At 39.2% G+C, this 21,870-nt stretch overlaps 1 protein-coding gene across 6 annotated transcripts in view; it reads left to right on the top strand.

Moving 5' to 3' along the window:
- Positions 1-21,870, top strand: part of PDSS2 (decaprenyl diphosphate synthase subunit 2) — a 264,539-nt gene that overhangs the window by 224,538 nt on the left and 18,131 nt on the right. For all 6 annotated transcript variants that reach the window (XM_061207024.1, XM_061207027.1, XM_061207022.1 and 3 more), the window contains one exon: positions 4,696-4,728. In XM_061207024.1, the coding sequence (XP_061063007.1) occupies positions 4,696-4,728 (33 nt within the window). The remainder of the gene's footprint in view (positions 1-4,695; positions 4,729-21,870) is intronic.

Genomic DNA, 21,870 nt, shown 5'->3' on the forward strand with positions numbered 1-21,870 from the left:
AGCATAAATTGAAAAGGATGTTAGACATAGTCCACACCAGTGATCCTCAGATGACTCAGAATTCAGGGCTAGAGTATTAAGGATCTGCATTTTTAATAGGCTACCCAGGTGATTCTGATACAGCCAGCCCAGCATTTGGGGATGCCTTTTCTGACCCAGTACTCTTACTTTACAGATAAGAAAATGAAGACCCACGTAAAGATTTAAAATTACTTGAGGTATTAACCTGTTATGGGCTAGAAACCATATTTTCTGGCTCCCAGCATATCCATTTCCTAGGAGGTCACAGTGCCTCTTAGAGTGGTCATAGTTAAGAGCTTAGGCTACCTGTTTCCCTCCGTAGCAGGGCCTACTTACCACGTGAGGCTTGGGGGAGTACATTTGAAATCTGAGGTCTCCTGACCTCCATTCAGGCTCTTTTCTCTTCAATACACTGATATCAAGGTTGAGGCACTCAATTACTCTAAACCGCTGCATCTGTGAGAAGGCTGGTAGACTATTCTTTTGTTCTATCCTTTTGTTGTTTTGAGTTTCACGAATTCTTTGAATTTATTTTCTATAGATTCCCTTCTTCAATCTACTTCTAAATAGAAGTTGAGTTATAAAGTCAAAATATGGTACTGTTCAATACGAGTAAAAATTATTTGTAAGGCACCAGATAGTGGCTCCACAATAACTGCATACTGACTGAATCTAAACACCCAGCTTTCTTAGAACTAGGAGAAAGTAATAGGAACTTTGCTTTGTAAGTTTCCTGAATAAATAGTACATAACCAACACTTACTAAGAAAAAGCATTTATCCATTTATTCATTCATTCACCAGATATTGACCATCTACTATCTACAAGCACTGATCTAGACATGGAATACTGTTATGATCAGGAGAGAACATGTCCATACTCTCATGGAGCTTAAGTTCTAGAGGGAGATTGTATGTGAAAACAAGACGATGCAACCCCCTAGAGGAAGATTTTTATTTGTTCTGTTCCTGGCTGTGTCTCCAGTGCCTGAGCAATACCTAACACATAGTAGGTGCACAATGGACAATTACTGAGTGAATGAGCACCATCAGATGAAATAGAAACTATAGCCCCTCCCAGATTAACTTTTTCACAAAAAGAAATAGAATTTGGTAATGTTCAATGAGAAATATTACTTATGTAGGGGGTTAAATCATTTACATTTGTTTCTAATTTGCTGTATTTTATAAACTCTAAAAGCTTTTTGTGAAAAAATTTTTATATCAGAGTGTGTACTTTCAGGCTTGCGTCTGGCATACATAGATACTAACTCACATAGCAGCTGGAAATATATATTATATACCTATAAAGATCTAAATATTTATAGTATTTTGTTTTATAAAATAAATGATACTTTTATGTACAAGCTAAAGCAGTCAAGGATGAAAGAGTTTCACAGGACTGGAATGTTTGTTGTGATAAAATAAAAAGAACATTCAGGTGAGCAGCATATCAACAGTTACAGCCTGTTCAGGTGCTAATGGCCGTGGTAATCGTGCTATCATTTTATGTAGGCTTCTAGCCTCAGCTTTCAAAACATTTAAGAGCTGATGTTGAACAAATAGGGATTTACATACATGGCGTTTCTTTGCTGTCATCCCCAGCAAAGTATATCTCCACTGGGTGAAAGGGGGTGGCCAAGCTAGTAATACAAAATAAAGTGAGAAGGTTTGAAAATAGCTTGTGATTCTGTAAAAATATTGAATCACTATATTGTACACCTGAAACTAAAATAATATTGTAAATCAACTATACTTCAATTTTTTAAAAAAGGAAAATAGCTTGTAACTGATTAAGCACAAGTACTTCAAAATAATAGAATTCTCTCAGATGATTAGTTTATAAACAAGGTATGTGATGAGACTACTCTATATGTCCTTATCTGTAAACAGCATTATAGTTACTGTTACTACCTGAAAAAACTGAATTTTTTTTTTTCTGAGACAATTGGGGAAATGGCTCAATACGTCCAAAAGGAAAAGTCCACCTACATCATTGTAAATTATAGTTTCTCTGCACTTTACACTGCAACCTCAAGATATGAAAGGTACTCAACTTTCTAACTTTCAACAGATACCACTTTCAACACTTCTACCATGTCCTTTGTGTTAAACACTGTAAGGTGAGGACGTTGAAAGTGCAAGAATGAAGAGGAGGTGGTTAGAACAGAAACAAGACTGAAAGTAGTGAGGAAATGGCAGATGTGTTTCAGGAATGAGTTGTTTGACAGTAGGAATAATTCCACAGGCGTCCCAGTTTGTGCATCATTGGAAGAGTGCTGTGCCTGAGCAACCCATGCTGATCAGCAAGAGACAGGGAAAGGACTAACAATTGAAAAGGTGGAAAGCTGGTGACCACAGGATCAGCCTCCATGTCAGATATCCCTTAACCTAAAATGAATTCGAGAGACAGCTGAGAGTTTGAGAACTTAAAGACTAAGCATATTGTGAAATGCTGCTGCTGAAATTTTGGTCACAAGCCATGGATTATTCATGAGATCAAGGCCAGTTCATATTTGCACAATATGAAAGTGAGTAGCTAGGTCATGAGTGCACTATGCAGACGTGCTCAGGGGCTCCACACTGCTCCTGCAGAAGTTATAGTGCGGGGAGAGAGAGATTTCAGTGTAGCCAACACTGTTTTATCTTGGGAAAAGATGTCCCTAGACAAACAAACAAGTAAATATGAAATATCTGAGCAGAGAGAAGAATGAGCCTGGTTTTAAAATACCTGCAAGAACCGATTCTCATTCCTGTTGGTATATTGCATCTCAGGACTAATTTAAACCTTTCTTAGTTCACTGAAACTCCTAGATCCCAAAAACATCTTTGAAGAGCAGATTGAAAACCACGAATTCTTTTTTATAGTATATTTGTTGCAGAGGCCTTTTGTTTCATTGAAAGTGTACAAGTCACACTTTTAACTGAGTCATTTGTGATAGTGCCAACAGCTATACATACAAGAAAAACAAAATGCAGGCATCTTTGGATAAATTTTTAAAAGATTATAAAGAAGCAAGAAGAGTCAGGACTAATGTTATAAAGATCTCATTTTCTCTCATGAAAGTAATCTGCCCACATTTATTATCTGTATAGTGTCATTTTGGACTCAGGAACAAAATGGTCTCAAGACCTAACCTATTCATAAGTTGAAGGGCTCTTGCTCTGTGCAGAGGTGGCAGGAGTTTTGTTCTGAAGTCCACAAAAAATGAGCTTACCTACCAGCAAATACTAACACATTGGTTGTCTCTATTATGTTCATATTTGATACATAACACTTTTGAGTATATGTTTTCATTTTAAGTTGTTCTTTAATAACTAAAAATAATTTAAAATAAAATTTGACCTCATACAGGATGTCTCCTACCTCCAGCTTTCTTCCCTCTCCTCATCCCCGGTGACAGTGGGATGGAGGTGGGTGTCTTTTGGCATGATACAACATATTAAAAATTATGCCAAAGGAAGTGGAAAACTTGACCCCATAGATTACTAATTGTAGAGAAGGAAATATATCATTACAGTGGAACCATCTGATAGTCACCACTTTAACCAAGTGATCAAATTTATAGCATTATTAAGAGTAGGACAGCCTGACATTTGGTGCCTCCCACATTGATGCAATATGAAGTATATAATATTCCATGTAAAATATTCTTGCCAAAAATGTTTAACCTGGGCTTCCCTGGTGGCGCAGTGGTTGGGAGTCTGTCTGCCGATGCAGGGGACACGGGTTCAAGCCCTGGTCTGGGAAGATCCCACATGCCACGGAGCAACTAGGCCCGTGAGCCACAACTGCTGAGCCTGCGCGTCTGGAGCCTGTGCTCCGCAGCGGGAGAGGCCCGCGCACCGCGATGAGGAGTGGCCCCCGCTCGCCGCAACTGGAGAGGGCCCTCGCACAGAGACGAAGACCCAACACAGCCAAAAATAAATAAATAGATAAATAAATTAATTTTTAAAAAAAATGTTTAACCTAAACCTAAACAAGCTTCTTCAGACCCAACTTTCAGTTTGTAAGCACACAGGGACAAGTTAAATGACACAATGAAGAAATAATGTGACAAATCCAGAAAGAGACCTTTTATACGACAGCTGCCCTGGTCTCCTCAAAAAGTCAATTATTTTAAAAGTTAATGATTTTTATTTTCATTTCTTAAAAAACGGGGAGGGGCTAGTCTAGATTTAAAAGGCGAAACAGAGACATAAAAACCAAGTGCAATGTGTGAATCTTGATTAATTCTAGTTTGAGAAAAAAAGCTAAAATAAAATATATTCTTGGGACAGTGGGAGAAATTTGAACATGGGTTGTATGTCAGATGATATGGCGTTATTATTCGTTTTTTTAATTTAAAAGTGATCATGTATGAGATGTCCTATGCTTACAAGATGTGTGCTGAAGCATGAAGGGGTGAGGGGTCATGGTGTCTGCCACTGTCAAACCTAGAGTGTATATGTGTGCTTGTGGTACTGTTCCTACAACTCTTCAATACGTTTGAGGGTTTTATTTATATGTATACACATACAAACATATATATATTTCACCATATACATATATAGAGACAGAGAAGGGGAGAGGTGAGGGGGGAGAGAGTTGACTTATTCTTTGAGAAGCAAAAGTTATAGAAATACTAAATGATTTTTAAAGAACTAATTAATTTCCCCCTCTTTTCTGTTTTAGGCTCAACGGAAAGGAAGATTAGACTATGCTAAGGTAGGTAGATTTTGTACCTTCTACACAGTTTTATACATTTCAATTTGATGTTTGGTTTTTGTTTATATTTGAAAGGTCAAAAGAGAGTCATCACATTCAAAGCTGATTAGCAGGTAAAATAGGATTCATTTAATGATAAGCTTATTTACTGAATGCCTGCGTCATTCCAGACACTGTTAGGTGTTGGAAATACAAGAGTGAACCAGATCAACTCTTTCTTTCATGACATTTACAAGCTAGTGGGGGAGATGGGTAACTAATAAACAACTAAATGGATGCATAATATAATGTCAAATGGTGGTAAGTGTTGTGAAGAAAAACTGGGTAAACACCAACCATTGCTGGAAAGATGCCTTTGGACTATGGAAAACAGCTTTTAGCATCATCAGCTAATACCTGGGAAGCATCATTCAGGGCAGATTTGGATTTCTAAAGGCAGTAGTTTTCATATCACCTGTGGGGCTTTTGAAAACATATACATGCCTGGGTTACCACAGCATAATACCCTCTTCCACCAACATCAAAATCCACTGGTGGGCAGAGCAGGGCGGGGGCAGGATGGAAGGGTTTGAAAAAAGGCTCCACAGGTAATTCTGACACATAGCCTTGTTCAAAAAGTGCTGTGGGATTTCAGATTTCAGTGCACCGGTGCAAGCCTATGAACACACTTGGGTCACATTCTGTTTTCTCCTGAGGAACAAATGGAATATTTTAGCAGGTGTATGGGATGCATACAGCTGCTTGGCTAAAGGAACATGCTAACCATCTGGTTTTTGCAACAGTCAAGAATAGCCAGAGTGTGAGCACACCTGCACGCCAAAGACAAGGAGGAAGAAGTGGGACCTGTAAGGGCTCTGCTTGCAGTGGGACAACTGAAACCCTCAGTGATCTCTCCAGGGCTGATCCAGAACCTTGTGCTCTCCTGACAGCCCTGAAGTGCACACCCCTGGCTCCAAGCCTTTTCCTTGCCTGAAATGCAGGTCCTCCTTTTCTCTTTCTCACAAACTTTTGCATTCTTCAAGAAAAATTAGATTAATAGGAGCACCTCTAAACTGAGGACTTTTATATCTGTCACTCTATCTTAGATGTCTACTTGAGCCTTACACCCAAATGGTCTCCCACAGGCAAAGAAGCTCAAAGTGTCTTAAATTGAACTCAGCATCTTCCCAACATCTCTGGTCCCTTTTTTTTTTAATAGACTTTTATTTTTCAGAGCAGTTTTAAGTTCACAGCAAAACTGAGCAAAAAAGTATAGAGAGTTTCCATTACCTCCTGACCCCACACAGGCACAGCCTTCCCCACTACCAGCATCCTGCCGCAGAGTGGTACCTTTGCTAACAATCAGTGAACTTGCATTGATGCATCTTTATAACCCAAAGTCCATCGTTGACATTAGGGTCCAGTCTTAGTGTTTTATCTCTGGTCCTTGTTACTTATTCTCTCTCCTGATGTTGGCACTGTCATCCCACCAGTCAACCATGTGAGAAACTTAGAAGTCACTCTCAAATGCTCTTACCCCCTCACCCCTATGTTCCATGACCAAGTCACATCAGTTTTATATCCTACATTTTCTTGAATCCAACCCCTCCTCTTGATCTCTCTTTCATTGTTCATGTTGAGTCTCCTCATCTGAACCACTAAGAAGCCTACTGACTGGTCTCTATGCCTCTCTTTTGTCCCCACAGATCCATCGCCAGCCAGAATGTCTATCTAAACCACAAATCTGGCAGTTTCACATTCCAGCTTAAAACCCTTCCTTGGCTCCATGTTGTCTATAAGGCAAATTCAGAGCTTGCTAGAGTGGCATATAAAGCACTGTGGTCTCATCCCCTGGAGGGACTCTCCAGCTTTGTGCCCTCCTACCCTGTGCTCCAGCGACACCAAATTACATAAAACATACTGTTTCTATTCTCCATGCCTTGACCCATGCTGTCCCCTCTGCTTGGAATGCAGCAGTGTCCCCCTTTATCTGGCTACCCCTGCCTCTTCTGTAAGGCTTAATGTAGGATCATCTCCAAGAGGAAGTCCTTCCTGGTTTCCTAGGCTGGGTGAGGTGCTTTCCTCCGTTCTCTAACACACTGTGCATCTCTCGGTCATTGCACTTAACTCTGTTATTTTATAATGACCATTTATGAGACAGATCATAGACTGTAAGCTCTTTGAGGGCAGAGACAGTATCTTATTTGTATGCTTGGTGCCCAACACAGTGCTTGGCACTTGGTAAATGGTGAGTGAGTGAGTGAGGCCATAAGAAAATAGAAGACCCATGAAGTTAGTTACAGGAGATATTCTGGTATAGGGTTTTTTATTTCAATCAGAGAGGAAAGGAAAGCTTTTGACACAAGTTGCAGGTATCAGCAGGGATAAGAAGATTGCTTGGGAAGGTTGTAATAAACTAGCTTGGAGATAAATGCTGGGATTTCACTGTGATAGTAAAGGAAATAACTTATAAACAAAAAAGTAAGGGAAATGACATCATGATTTGGCAATAGAGTGATTATTTATCATTGATGCTTATTTATGACTCAGAGAACTCCTTTAGGATTTCTTATTGCAGAAGCACCTGATAGTGGAAGAGACTAGAAGAAAAGAAAAGAATATGGGGCACAGATAGAACACCCTGAACCGAGCAATGGCTCTGTTACCAACTCACTGCAAAATCTGTTATCAGCCACTTAACCTTTTTGGTCTTCCCTCAGTTTCCTTAGTATAAAAGGAGCAGTTTAGAATAGTGCTGTTCTACCCTTTAGGCCCAAATTTGAGAGGAGACATTCTTTTTTGGGGGAGAGGGGACATTCTTATCTTGTGTACTACTGCGGTCCAGATTCATTCCTTCATCCGCTTCATCCGCCCAAGCACTGTGGATCTGATATTTAATGTGTGTGAGGCGCTGTGCTGGGGCTGACTACCGCCACAACCAGGACTGACTTAGACCTTCCTATTGAAAGTCCACCCTTTCTCTGTTTTTTCTCTCTTTAACATTTATCATAATCTAAAATTATCATTTTTATTTAGTTGCTTGTTTTTTCTGTCTTCTTCCACTAAAATGTAAGAGCCCTGAAGGCAGGGCCTTCAATGGCCTTGTCCATGGTTGCATCGTTTGTACCCAGCACAGGCTTATATATAGGGGTGTGTGACAAATGCGTATGGATGAGTGCTGCATTAATGCGATGCTAGGAGAAGTGCAGGAAGCTAAGAGGTCTGGAATTGGGGTTTGTAGACTCAAATTAGCCATTTAAAGAGTATATTGACTATATAACACAGTCCATCCCTATGTTCAGCAGCCCTAAGGTTGCCTTCCCAAGTGCCCAGTGACAATATTTCTCATGCCAATAAACAGAAACCCACCCTGCTAGAGTATGTGGTGCTGTGCTGATATTTAAGGGATCTAGGCGATTAACCCAGACCTATCATCCATACATAGACCCAAATCCAAGTACCATGGGTAAAAACGATTATATCCATCCCTACCAAGTGTCAGGGAGATGTCTGCAGGGTCCAGCTCACAGTATTGTCTCTTACGTAGCATATCATGGGTCCATGATGTGGTCCTAGTGCTCATGCTGACTGATGCAGGCATCATGCTAGGCAGCTTAGGACTCCCCTGGTGGGTTTATCTGTAAAACTACATTTTTTTAAAATTTTTGGCTGCGCCAGGTCTTAGTTGCGGCACTCAGGATCTTTGTTGCGGCATGTGGGATCTTTAGTTGCGACCTGTGAACTCTTAGTTGCGGCTTGCATGTGGGATCTAGTTCCCCGACCAGGGATTGAACCCGGGCCCCCTGCATTGGGAGCGTGGAATCTTACCCATTGGACCACCAGGGATGTCCCTCTGTAAAACTACATTTGAAAAACTCAATGGCCGTTTCTGGAGAGTGTCATGAAATTTATTTATTGCTGGAGATTTCTTTATTTCCAAGTGGTGAGTGTTTTCTCAAAAGCCAAATTTTATCTGAAAAATCAGATTTTAAGAACCATAGAAATTTATTTTGGCCGTGTGCTCTATGGCTTTGTATACCAGCTCTCCAATTTTGTCAGTCTCAGAATGGTGAGGAAGCAGGGGAGAGGGCAGAAGTGGTGATCAAAATCAGTCTCAGCTAGATCTCGAGAGTGCCTGTCACATTCAGCAAAACAGTGGTCTGTCCTCAAACACTCAGAAAAGAAATTGAATTACTTCTTAATTGAGTTCCTGTGGCGATGGAGCCTGGATGTGAATGCTTTACACTGCTGCACTGCCTTTCATCTAAAGATATCAAAGCACTCAGCAACTATTCATTCATTAAGTCTCTCCCGCCTCTGGAAGGTGGTTAACACCAGCACAGGAGCACTCTACCTACTCCTGAAGCTCATCCACCCAGGGCTGGGGAGGAATGGAAGCTGTTTAACTGTAAGGCAATTCTACCCAGCTTCTAAAATGAAAAAAACAAGAAGTATCTTACTTACCTAGTTAAAACTGCAGAAGTCTTATTGGACAGAATGTAATTACCAGAAGTGAATTGTGACCAAAAAACTGGTGCCGACAGTTTTGCTCATATGCGTGATGCAATGGGGATCTTCATTACAGTGATTGGTCTGCAGCCCTGAGTGTGTATCTCTCATGGTATAGGGAACTAGTCCATGTTCCCTAGGTTTCTGGCCCCAAGCAGATTGAGTTCAGTGTTAGAGGGAAGAGTGCCACCTATTGAATTGTAGAAATTCATGGGCGTGTGTCAGGACCAGTGGAGAAGTTCCTCAGGCCACATTCACTCTTGGTTTGCTATGGTAACTAATATATATGTCTGAAGGAAAACGAGCATGTTGACTACTCTTACTTAGAAAAACATCTACAAACGTCTGTGTATTTTCCCCAGCTGGAGCTGAGCGTATGCCGGTAGTTTAGCCTACTGCTACTTGAAAGAAGCATGCTGCTCAAAGACTGAGGCAGATGGTATTTTTACCACTTCAGGCAAAACATGGCACCTATGGTTTGGCTTTCTACAATTTTAATTTTTTAACACTTTCAAAAAGGCTGGCTTAAATATCTCCATCACAGAGATACAGACTTTTTCTCAATTTCCTGTTAATAATTGCTTCAGGTATACAAATATGAATAAATATCACTTGGTCAAAACCAGACTCTCAGCCACGTGGGCCGGCGTCCTGCTTATTCTTCCACAAGTGCCTAGGACTGGGCCTTACGTGGGCTTTGACAGTCATGCTGATTTTGACGCAAAGACTCTAAATGGTTTGCAGGAGCTTTCTTTGTATCCATCTCCAGTCTTTACTGTGTAGTTCATATAATTTTCCCCATGACTCAGTACAGAAAAGAAAGTTGTTTTTCATGTCTTCTTACTGAGGTTCACTCGAAGCACAGAGAATTGCTCAGGGTTAAGCACTTGGTAAAGAAAGATTTTGCAGGTGTTGATTTATCAGGCATCCAGTTCTCAGTCAAACGTGAGAGAGGTTTTTTGAAAGGAGTGGGTTTTTGCCATGCCCCCTCTCCTGGAATTTGTTCAGGGTCCCAGAGTAGCGCACTCCCCTGCCTCTCGGGCACAGTGTCTAGAGCCCCTGCCCTCCTCTTTCCTCCCTGCCCTCAGAAGGCCCTGCACATTTTGTTTTATTATAAAATGCATTTGCATAGGGTACACATTAAAATTCCCTTCCCAGCAGCAAACTGTGCTGTCCACAGACATTTGCATTTGCATGATCACATATCATCATTTCCCTTTAAGAAGAAAAAGAGTCTTTCCTTTCCAAGGCTTGCCCTTTAGCCATTTCTTCTCATTTATTATCCATAGATTGCTTCAGCCATTTTGCTGCCTATTGAATCCAAAATTCTTTTTTGAACCTTGAGTATAGTATAGGAAATTTTCTGTAAGTATTACTGTCCTTTGTTTACTGACAAAGCCAGACTCTTTTTTTTTTTTGGCAGACAATTTTTTCCTGCTTGTTCTTTCCCATAACCCTAGCTAACTGGCTCTGAGAATTTTTCACATTGGCACATTTAGAGACCAGATGTTGCTGTGTTTTCTCTTCCCTGTACCCCTTTCTTGGGCAGATGCTCCTTCTCCTACCCTGGGACTTTGCATTAGCTCCTTTGGTAAAATATTCCAAACAGCATCACTGTATGCACTAAATCTCTCATTTCTTCTAACCTCTTGAAGCTGTCTTAACATTTAGGATTTCTGTTTTAGTGATAATTATGGAGACTATGTAGAAGCATTGACATTCCCCTCTCCCATCTTTTTTCATTAAGGACTTGTGGTCCAATTAGATGAGATGTTTATAATACAATTTAAAGGAAAAAAATCCAAATCCAAATACCATTATGATATGGATGCAGCTATATAAAATTTTATATGCTTGATAAAGACTGGATGACAACATGTAAAAATGTAAATAAGGGCATTAAGGTAATACATCTGAGCAGGTTTTTTTTCTGAAGGGTATCTGTTTTAAAAGTGTAGACTCTGATTTGAATTAGAATTTTTCCAGATTACAACCTGAGCTACTGAGAATTGAAAAACAACGTGCCTGAACTCATGTTTTTAGTGACATAACCAGCATTTAATTCTAGGCTCCTAAAGAATTGCTTGCTTCTATGGCAATAGAAGGAATACACTGTTGGAAAATGTGGGGTTTTTAAAAAATTTTTTTTGATTGAAGTATAGTTTATTTACAATGTTGTGTTAGTTTCAGGTGTACAGCACAGTGATTCAGTTATATATATTTAATTGAATATATGTATACATATTCTTTTTCAGATTCTTTTCCCTTATACGTTATTACAAAATATTGAGTATAGTTCCCTGTGCTATACAACAGGTCCTTGTTGGTTATCTATTTTATATGTAGTTGTGTATACATGTTAATCTCAAACTCCTAATTTATCTCCACCCCTTCCCCATTGGTAACCATAAGTTTGTTTTCGGAAATGTGATTTTTCTTACACTGTGAATTTTTGTGTGAGGGCTGAAGTTGTGGTTGAGGTGCTGGGGAACAGTTGAGGAAGACAGAAACGTCGTACACCGAGCCCACAGTGCAGGCACTGATCTGATGACCTACCCACAGCAGAGTTGTGGGTGCTGGAAGACACTGCCAGAACAGCCATCTGAAAGTTTTAAATACTCCACTCCTTGTTTCCTTAAAAATCAGATAAAACCAGTTGTTTTTCTTTTGGCAATCACATTTCAGAAAAGGGGGATATATTTTGTTTTGGGTTTCTTTTTTTTTTCAGCAATAATGAATAGGTTTTGTTTAATCTTTTTTTCAAAACAATTAATTTACTAAAGCCAGTTTTTGCAACCACTGCTTTGATTCCAAATCTCCTTCAAAATACAGTTATCAATGATGGAAAAATAATCATTGATCAATTTCTGTCTGTAATAAAGCAAAGAAGCTTTTGTACCATGTGAAACTTTTAATCAAAAATAAATTCTAGGACTTCCCTGGTGGCACAGCGGTTAAGAATCCGCCTGCCAATGCAGGGGACACGGGTTCGAGCCCTGGCCTGAGAAGATCCCACATGCCGTGGAGCAACTGAGCCCGTGCGCCGCAACTACTGAGCCTGTGCTCTAGAGCCCACGAGCCACAACTACTGAAGCCCACGCGCCTAGAGCCTGTGCTCCACAACAAGAGAAGCCACCGCAGGGAGAAGCCCGCGCACCGCAACGAAGAGTAGCCCCCGCTCTCTGCAACTAGAGAAAGCCCGCACACAGCAACAAAGACCCAACGCAGCCAAATAAATAAAATTAATTAATTAATTAATTAAAAATAAATAAATAAAATAAAAAATAAATTCTAATTCCACATGCAATAGTCAGTATCTTGAGCCAGAGTTGTGCCTTATTATGAGCCCTCAAGTCTTTTTGCAAAACAGTCACCCTCTGGACATTCATTCTTTCATTCCCCATTATAAAGCTAGTTCTTTTCCTCCTTAAGTCTCTGAGTGTATTATTTTGCATTTGTCCCCAGTGACTATCATCTTGCCCTGATGATCTATTCCACTAATATCTTAATGTTATTTTAAAATTAGATTCTCGTTCTCTGAGGTGTTAACAATCCCACACACCTCAATGGCATCAACAGATTTAATGATCATAATCTCTAGTCCCTTGTGGACCATGAATAAAATTATTAAATGATAAAAATAAGCCTCTTTATGACATCATAAAATATTGCCACTCTCTCAGTTGTTCACCCAAGTACTATTGATACTCTTTAATTTTTATTTTATTTTATTTTTTAAAATTTTATTTATTTTTTGTCTGCTTTGGTTCTTCGTTGCTGTGCACGGCTTTCTCTAGTTGCGGTGAGCGGGGGCTACTCTTTGGTGCGGTGTGCGGGCTTCTCATTGTGGTGGCTTCTGTTGTTGCGGAGCACGGGCTCTAGGCACGTGGGCTTCAGTAGTTGTGACACACGGGCTCAGTAGTTGTGGCGCACGGGCTTAGTTGCTCCACGGCATGTGGGATCTTCCTGGACCAGGGCTCGAACCCGTGTCCCCTGCATTGGCAGGCGGATTCTTAACCACTGCACCACCAGGGAAGCCCTATTGATACTCTTTAAATTCAATCCTCTAAGCAGTTATAAATCTTCTTTATTTTTCTTCAAATCATTTATTCCTAGCTTATTGGTCTTTCATCTCTAATTTTATATATAAAATATTATTTAGTTTATGACAATAGTATTTATTGGGGCAATCTCTCCCATCCTTAGATTCATCTTTCTGAATTACTGGGTCCTGAAAAATTACATGTCTGCATAATATCTAACATTTTTCAGGAAGCTAAGGCAAACTTAGATTGTTGATGAAAACCAGTTCTTAATTGTAAGCCTGGAATTGAGTCTGGTTTTGCACACCATTATACCCTGAGGGCCTAACACAGTTCCTGCCACATACTGGGTGCCCAATAAATATATGCTGAACTACTGTTGAATGAATGAATGAATAACCCAAGATGTGCCAGATGTTTGTGCCTATATTCCTTTTAATTCATAAGACATATTTGACTCCATCTTTGCTCTTATTTCTCCCCAAGTATATATATATATATATTTTTTTTTTTTTTTTTTTTTTTGCTACTTTATTTATTTATTTATTTTTGGCTGTGTTGGGGCTTCGTTTCGTGCGAGGGCTTTCTCTAGTTGCGGCAAGCGGGGGCCACTCTTCATCGCGGTGCGGGGGCCGCTCTTCATCGCGGTTCGCGGGCCTTTCACTATCGCGGCCCCTCGCGTTGCGGGGCACAGGCTCCAGACGCGCAGGCTCAGTAGTTGTGGCTCACGGGCCCAGTTGCTCCACGGCATGTCCCCAAGTATATTTTTAATCAAATGGTTACCTCCTCAATGCCATATACTCTCTGGGTTGAAACAAAGATTCAATTGGGGTAACCTTTTGAATCTTAGTTTAGAAAGCTAACTACAGATGCCCACCAGGTTGGTGGTTCTGTGGGTAAATGCTTTGCACAGTGGGGTGGCTGGATTCAATTATTGTTCCCAGTTTGTGGTATCAGGAGCCACTTGTGCACAGGGAGAGCCTGTATGACTTTATGTGGAGGATTGATCCTTCTGTCCCCATAAAGGAGCCTGCTTAGTCCACGGAACAGTTTTAAGTAGAGCTGAAGGGAATGCTGTCTCTTTCCCTGTCATAAAAAAAACAGTGGAGAGGCATGAGTTTTCCAAAAAGAGAATGAAAAGGGAGGCACCTCTGTGTTGATGTTGAATGTGGTTTTTAGTCAGAAGTCTTTGTCATTACCTTAGATTGATATTTTCAAACTCATTCACTAATCCTACAGGCTGATTTTTTACAGAATTAAGGATTTTAGTCAAGATGTCTGATCTTTCAGAAAGCTGTAATTTGTTCATTTGATACATCTGAAGACATTCCCTCATGTTTCCTAAGCAGTGTCTGCAGGCACTACTCAGCCTCCCCAATGACATGTGAGACAGAATATTGATCCTGGATGTGCTTAACCACCTTTCTGAAATAGCAAGGAGGCCGTGCCACCTCAATTTTCAAACAGAATTACTGAGGTAACAGTAGAGATCACAGGACCTGTAACATAGGTCGGTGATGTGTACAGTGCTCCTAACTAAAGATTACGGGTGAGTAGATCCTTTCTTTCCCCCAAGTCCTTGACTTTTTGGATTGATGAAAGATCTTACCTATCCACCAGATAGTAATAAAAGCCAAAGATGTACCTCTGAAGATTGATTCCTGCATGGTGCAATGGTGCCCCCTATGGAAGGTCTCCCTGTTCTAGATCTAATGAAATTATGCTACCTTTTATCTTCATTCCTGACGAGATTTGTGTGCACCTGTTAGGAAAGGTTGTAGGCCTTTTGACGTCCTGTGATCTCTGTCAGATGCATGCCATCGTACGTGTGTTTTTCGCTGTGCACTCTGTTCAGGACACACACTAAGCACTTTAATCAAGTGGTTCTATCAGATTCTGTCTCTGAATCCCTTCATTTTATGGAGAAGAGGTTGAATAAGCTAACAGCGTTCACAGTTAACTATCTCACAGTCATGATTCCACCTGAGTCCGCTGACTCCACACCGTACTCTTCACTACCATACTGCTTCCCAAGGTGCTTTAGACATACTACAAAAAGAAGTAAGAGAGAATTTGTAGGCAGGCTCTGGTCTTACAAAAATCCAGAAAATGGTATGCATTACTCTGTAATCTAACATAATTCTGGTCTCAAAAATAGTGATTGTCTAGTAAGTGACTGTCTTATCATTTATTTGCTGAACCAGTACAATGATTATTGTGATTTTTTTTAAGCTGGTAAGCATTCTTCACTCTTTCAAGAAAGTTTTATAGATATAACCATTTAAAACAAGTTCTTGATAAAGCAACTATACTCCAATAAAAATTAATTTAAAAAAATTTTTTTAATAAATAAAAATATAGGGCTTCCCTGGTAGCACAGTGGTTAAGAATCCACCTGCCAGTGCAGAGGACACAGGTTCAAGCCCTGGTCCGGGAAGATCCCACATGCCATGGAGCAACTAAGCCCGTGCACCACAACTACTGAGCCTGCGGTCTAGAGCCCACGAGGCACAACTACTGAGCCCGCACGCCACAACTACTGAAGCTCGCGTGCCTAGAGCCCGTGCTCCGGAACAAGAGAAGCCACTGCAATGAGAAGCCCGCCCACCGCAACGAAGAGTAGCCCCTGCTCGCTGCAACTAAAGAAAGCCTGCGCACAGCAACAAAGACCCAATGCAGTCAAAAATAAATAAATAAAATAAATAAATTTATATAAATAAATAAATAAAAATAACACAGGTTCTCAGGACTTCCCCAGCAGTCCAGTGGTTATGACTTCACACTTCCACTGCAGGGGGCACAGGTTCGATCCCTGGTCAGGGGACTAAGATCCTGCAAGCCATGCAGCGTGGCCAAAAAAAGTAAATAAAACAAGTTCTCATTACTGTTCTCTTGAGGAAGGCAAGGATCTATGTTAACAAATACCCTAGCACCATAACGTCGAGCCCTCCTACATCTGAAAGAGGTGTTAATCCTGCAGATATGATTACAGTTACATGGCACAGAGTAACAGCGTCACCCCATACATTGATTGCTGCATTTGCCCCCAGTCTGATGCAATCTGCCTGGAAGGCATGGCTGAGGTATACATTGGTTTCATTGTCATTGCTCTCAGTAGATGTAGTTTTCTAGTTGTATGATGTACGTTCTAGTGCTAGAAATCATAAATGAGTTTTGATCTCATCTTGTGTCAGGATGCATGTTAGGATGTCAAGAATCTAGGGTCACATGGATGGTGTTGGCGGTGGTAATGGTAGTTTTAAGGTAATTGATCCCCAGGTATCAGCAGATGAAAAACCTGGACATGAGGAGGATTTAAGAAATGTATAAGATATGGACTCAAGTAAAATAACAGAAACCCAAATTCATTCTTGCATAGTTTATGTATTCCTCAAATAACCCCCAGGACTGTTTACCTACATGATGTGCATGCTCTTGTCCCACAGTGTTCTTTTTTTTTTTTTTTTAAGAAGAATAGAGGACAGCCAGTTAAATTTTTTTTTTAATTTATTTATTTATTTATTTTTGGCTGTGTTGGGTCTTCGTTTCTGTGCGACGGCTTTCTCTAGTTGCGGCGAGTGGGGACCACTCTTCATCGCGGTGCGCGGCCTCTCTCTGTCGTGGCCTCTCTTTTTGCGGAGCACAGGCTCCAGACGCCCAGGCTCAGTAGTTGTGGCTCACGGGCCTAATTGCTCCGCGGCATGTGGGATCTTCCCAGACCAGGGCTCGAACCCATGTCCCCTGCATTGGCAGGCAGATTCTCAACCACTGTGCCACCAGGGAAGCCCCCCACAGTGTTCTTTTTAATTAAATAACCAGCATTGCATTTGTCATGAGATTGCAGAGCTTACTATTTATTGATTCACTCCTAAAAAAGCTACAGGCAGGAGTAGCTCATTGCTGCAATCTACAATCTATGATATGTTTTGCTTATTGAATTTCTGGTACAGAGTTTGCTAAAAAGCTTCATGGTCCCAGTTTTGCTTTTTGAATTTCAATGTATAGAATTAAGTTTTTCTTTGGAATATAGTACTAAAATTAAAAATTAGCTTTTTGAGTCAGGATATAGATAAATCAGTGATTATTTATAAATCATTAAATTTTCCTTCAGAAGGCATGATAACCAAGAAGCAAAGATTGCTTTTCCTATGGAATTAAGCCTCAATTTAATATAATTCCATATTACTAACTTCAGATACCCTACCTATCAAATGTTAATGAAAGTTTATAAGTTAACTTTTAAAAACTAAACTAAATTGTACATTTATTCCATTTAATTACATTTTGAAATCAGGCACATCTACTCATATCGTGAGCTACAAGGTTGACCTCTGTTTCTTAAAGTAGCAAGCATAACTTTGCCTGAATGCTCAGCCACAGAGTCAACAATTTAGGTCAGTTTTGATTATGGTAGTAAAATGTTTTTAATGAAAATATCTGTAAACTACATATATATATAATATATAGTTATATATATTAAACTATATATATGTGTGTTTGTTTAGAGGTATTTATACATATAATATACATATATATTCAGACATGATAATTTGTATGAAATGAGTTGTTTGGTTATGTTCAGGTCTTTGTGGATAGTAGTTCGCAGCACAGACTCATAAATGTACTTAGCTGAGAGGTTGAGCCTTGAAATCATTTCTGAAATCTCACTCTCAGTAGGAGACCACACACCGTCCAGACCGAGCCTAACAGACTCATGTGTGGAAGAGAGGGCGAGAAAAATGATACCTTACCTGTCTTTATCATGTTTTTTTCTTTTTTCCTTTTAAGGGGAATAGACTGAATTTTAAATGGTCAAGATGATTTGGAAATTCATTTTTCAAAACAAGCATGTTTCCTATTCATTAATAATCACAGTTTTTAAATATTTAAAACATCTTCATGAATCTGTATAAAATAATCTATGAATGTTTATAGTTAAAGGCAGGTACATCATTATAAATGTTACACATTAAGGTTTGCAATGAACCCAGTGCTCACTTACTCTTCAAACCTTGCCTTTGTGTAGCATTTCATTGATGTCAGAGGAATTTCACATACATTATCTTATTTGTTCCTCATAATAACTGCCTGTGGCATAAATACTACCTCTGTGATTTTATAGGTGAGGTGGGCTTAGAGAAGTTGCTTTGCCCAAGGTCACACATGTCCAGGTCCAGAGTTTCCCTACCAAAGTTTGCTCACTGCCTCTCTATGATTATTTTTCATATTATTATGAAATAGCATAAATGAATTAATCAGTCTTAGGAGGAGAACATCTCATCCTATTATAAGATAAAAAAAGGTTCCTGTGTGGCTTCATCTGGAGGATTCTGCTCCAAGGTGCTTGAAAGATCATCATGTCTGGAAATACATGGCATTTTGTTTTTCCCAGAGTCCACATCTCTTACCTCCCATCTCCATGGGCTTCCAGAACTTGGCCAGGGAAGAGAAGAACAGTGTAACAAACGTCATGTGTGTCCTGTGCTCTCACACAGTTATACAGAATGATTTTAATTCTGCAAAACAATAAATAGAACTTGTTAAAAGTGAATATCTTAAAGCTCAATACAAATCTATATTATAGTAATTTTGCAGGCTATTTTACAAAAGAAAAATATTCTGATATTTTAGGGAACAATAAAAATGTTAAAGCATGGGATAAATTATGTTTATCATTTTGAACTCATTGAATAATGCTTTATTATTAGCACTGAATAATGCTTTATTCAGTGACTTAAATGTAGTATGATGAACCCTGAAATTGGTTTTTAAAAAATCGTGAAAATGACATGAGGCAGTGTCCTGTTGTGTGAAACCCCAAATACCACTGCTGCAGTCAGAGTCTTTGGTTGAGATTTTTAGTTTAAAAAAAAAAGGTTTTATTATTAAGAACTTTTAAACTACAAATATATTAGTTTTGTTTTGTAACTCAGTAGTCTTGTTCAGTGCCTTTTTGTTTAAAAAAAAAAAAAAAAGAATGTCCAGAAGAGTATACTTAATCAATTGAGATATTTATGGCTTTTTCTTCCCAGAAAATGTGGAAATTTTCCACCTCCAATTCTTATTGACATTTGTTCTACAACCATATGGCATTTTTACTTGTGGTAGAAAAAAAATGTATATATTGTAATAGAGGTACATAATTAATCTAATGATGGCTTCAGTTTTCTGTCATCTCTGTAAATATGGTTTTATCCAAAGGTATTTGACTTGATTTATTCTTTTAATCTGTGATGTGTGTTTTAAAAGTTTGCCCTTGTGCAAAGGACATTATTAACATAGGTATGTGTTCTCTTCTCAAAGGAAATTCTAATGTTTTCCTAGATAGATAGATAGATAGAGAGAGAGAGAGATAGATAGAGAGAGAGATAGATTGACAGATACACACACACCTCATAGGGTATATAGAACAGAAGATATATAGATAGATAGATAGATATATGTACAATCCTCACAACAGTCCTATGAGGGAGGTACTATTATATATATCTTATAGATATATATATATTATATAGATATAAATATATTACCACAGTGCTAGGCACATGTAAGTACTATATATGGGATTGTCTTTGTTGTTACTGCCATTATTAATATTGTTACTATTTTAATATTGGGAAGCACTACCATTCTAATTGTGTGTTGGCATGTGAATTCATGTGATTGAGGAAATATAATAACTGAAAATTCTCTTATTTCCACCTCCTTCCACTTTTGCCAAAATAAGATATTTAATTAAGGTCAGTAGATCAGTAGATTCTTTTTCCTACAGATTCTTTTAAATAGTTTGTTATTCTAAGCAAAAAGGAAATTTTTATGTTGTTTGTAGTACATTTCACAGTTTCTTGTATTAGAGAAAGGTTTTAATTGTAGCTTTTGCTTTGTACCAAGTCTTGCCACTCAGAAGCTGGCAAAACCATTCAGCTGAAGCAGTGTCAGCTAGGATGTTGAAGTTGCATGGGACCTTGGAGGCAGCCTTGTGCCACCCCCCCTTTCAGCTTAGAGTTTCATTCATACCTTTTTCTGATGTGGGCATCTAGTCGCTGAGGACTTTAAATAATAGGGAGTTAACAGCTTGTCAAAAAAGAAAACTATTCATGTTAGACAACTCTAGTCATTTGAAAGCTCTTTCTTGTTTGTTACTGAAATTAAAGCTTCCCAGAAACTTCATCTTGTTGCTCTTTGTTCTGTTCCCTGAAGCATATAGAACAAGACTGCTCCTTCTCCCATTTAATTGCTTTAGAAGTTTGAAGATGGGTTTAATATCTTCCTTTAATCCTTTCCTCCAGGTTAAACATTCCTTAAATGATATGTTTCCAAATATTTCTTCATCCCAACACTGGACCCTTTCTATCTTGTCAGTGTCCTTTTTGAGACATTTCACCCAGGACTGAACATAGTTTTCTAAACATGATCGACCATCAAAGATTGCGGTGAGACTGTTGCTGCCTGTCTTTTGGACATGTACATCTGTTTGTACTGCCAAAGTTTGCGTTTGCTTTTTTTCTTTTTTTACTATCTACATCATAATTTTGGCTTATATACAGAATGTGGTTATCAAAGATTTTCAGCGTTTTTTTATGAGTCACTGCCAAACTGAGGTTTAAACTTTTGCAATTAGTTTTTGAAACCTAAATGCTCAGCTCTACAGTTGCCCTGTTACATTTCATCTGGCTAGTATCAGTCTATTGCTCAACATGTCAAAACCATTAAGATTTTGATGCTATCCATGTGTTGGCTTTCTCTCTTGGCTATATGACATCTGAAAATTAAAATTTAATATGCATTTCTTCTTCATCTTCATTCAAGCACTGTGATAAGGGAAAGGAACCAAGTATTGAGTCTTGTAGCACAACACTAGAGATCGCTTTTCTGCTCAGTATAAATCCACTACTAAACATTTTCTAAGAATAGTTATTTTACGTATTTGAATCCATATTGCCAAACTCTTATACAGATCCCATTTCTCTGTCTTATCCACGACTAAGTTTCCATAATCTGAATATACTCTATCTTCACTATTTCTGAAGCTCACAGCCAAGTTAATATCAAAAGAAAAATGAGAGTGTTTTGTCATAATGTGCTCATTGTGACCCACCTACCTTGGGGCTGCTATCACTGCTGCCTTTTCTCAAGAGCTCACAAACTGTCTATTTAATAACCTTTTCTGGAATTTTGCCATAATTTTCATAAGCTCACAGATCTGTGTTCCAGAATGCACATTCGTCCTCATCTTTTTCTTTTTTGTCCTGTGTTGGAAGGCATTAGTCATTTGACTCTCCCATCTGTGACATTTCTCACAGTCTTTCAGTAGCCGGGAAGGACAGTTATGTGCGTTCTGAGCATGAGAGAGCAGAACAGAGGTGGGTGGGTGCATCTGTGAAGGTGCCCTAGACCAGAAGCTAGGTCTCCAGAGTGAGGAGGAAGACAGAGAAGGGAAATGTTAGAGGATGAAAGCTGGACAAGAACATCAGAAAAAAAGAGTAAGAAAGCTGCTGCAGGGAGGGGCTCAGTGGGGTGCTGCACAGTTATTTGTCCTAGAGGATAATATGATGTTTGGAATGGGAGGGTGGGTGGTCTTGGAAAGCAAAGGACACCAGAAGCCAGGATG

The sequence above is a fragment of the Eubalaena glacialis genome, chromosome 12 (genome assembly GCF_028564815.1).
Source record: "Eubalaena glacialis isolate mEubGla1 chromosome 12, mEubGla1.1.hap2.+ XY, whole genome shotgun sequence".
In the NCBI taxonomy this organism is placed as follows: domain Eukaryota; kingdom Metazoa; phylum Chordata; class Mammalia; order Artiodactyla; family Balaenidae; genus Eubalaena; species Eubalaena glacialis.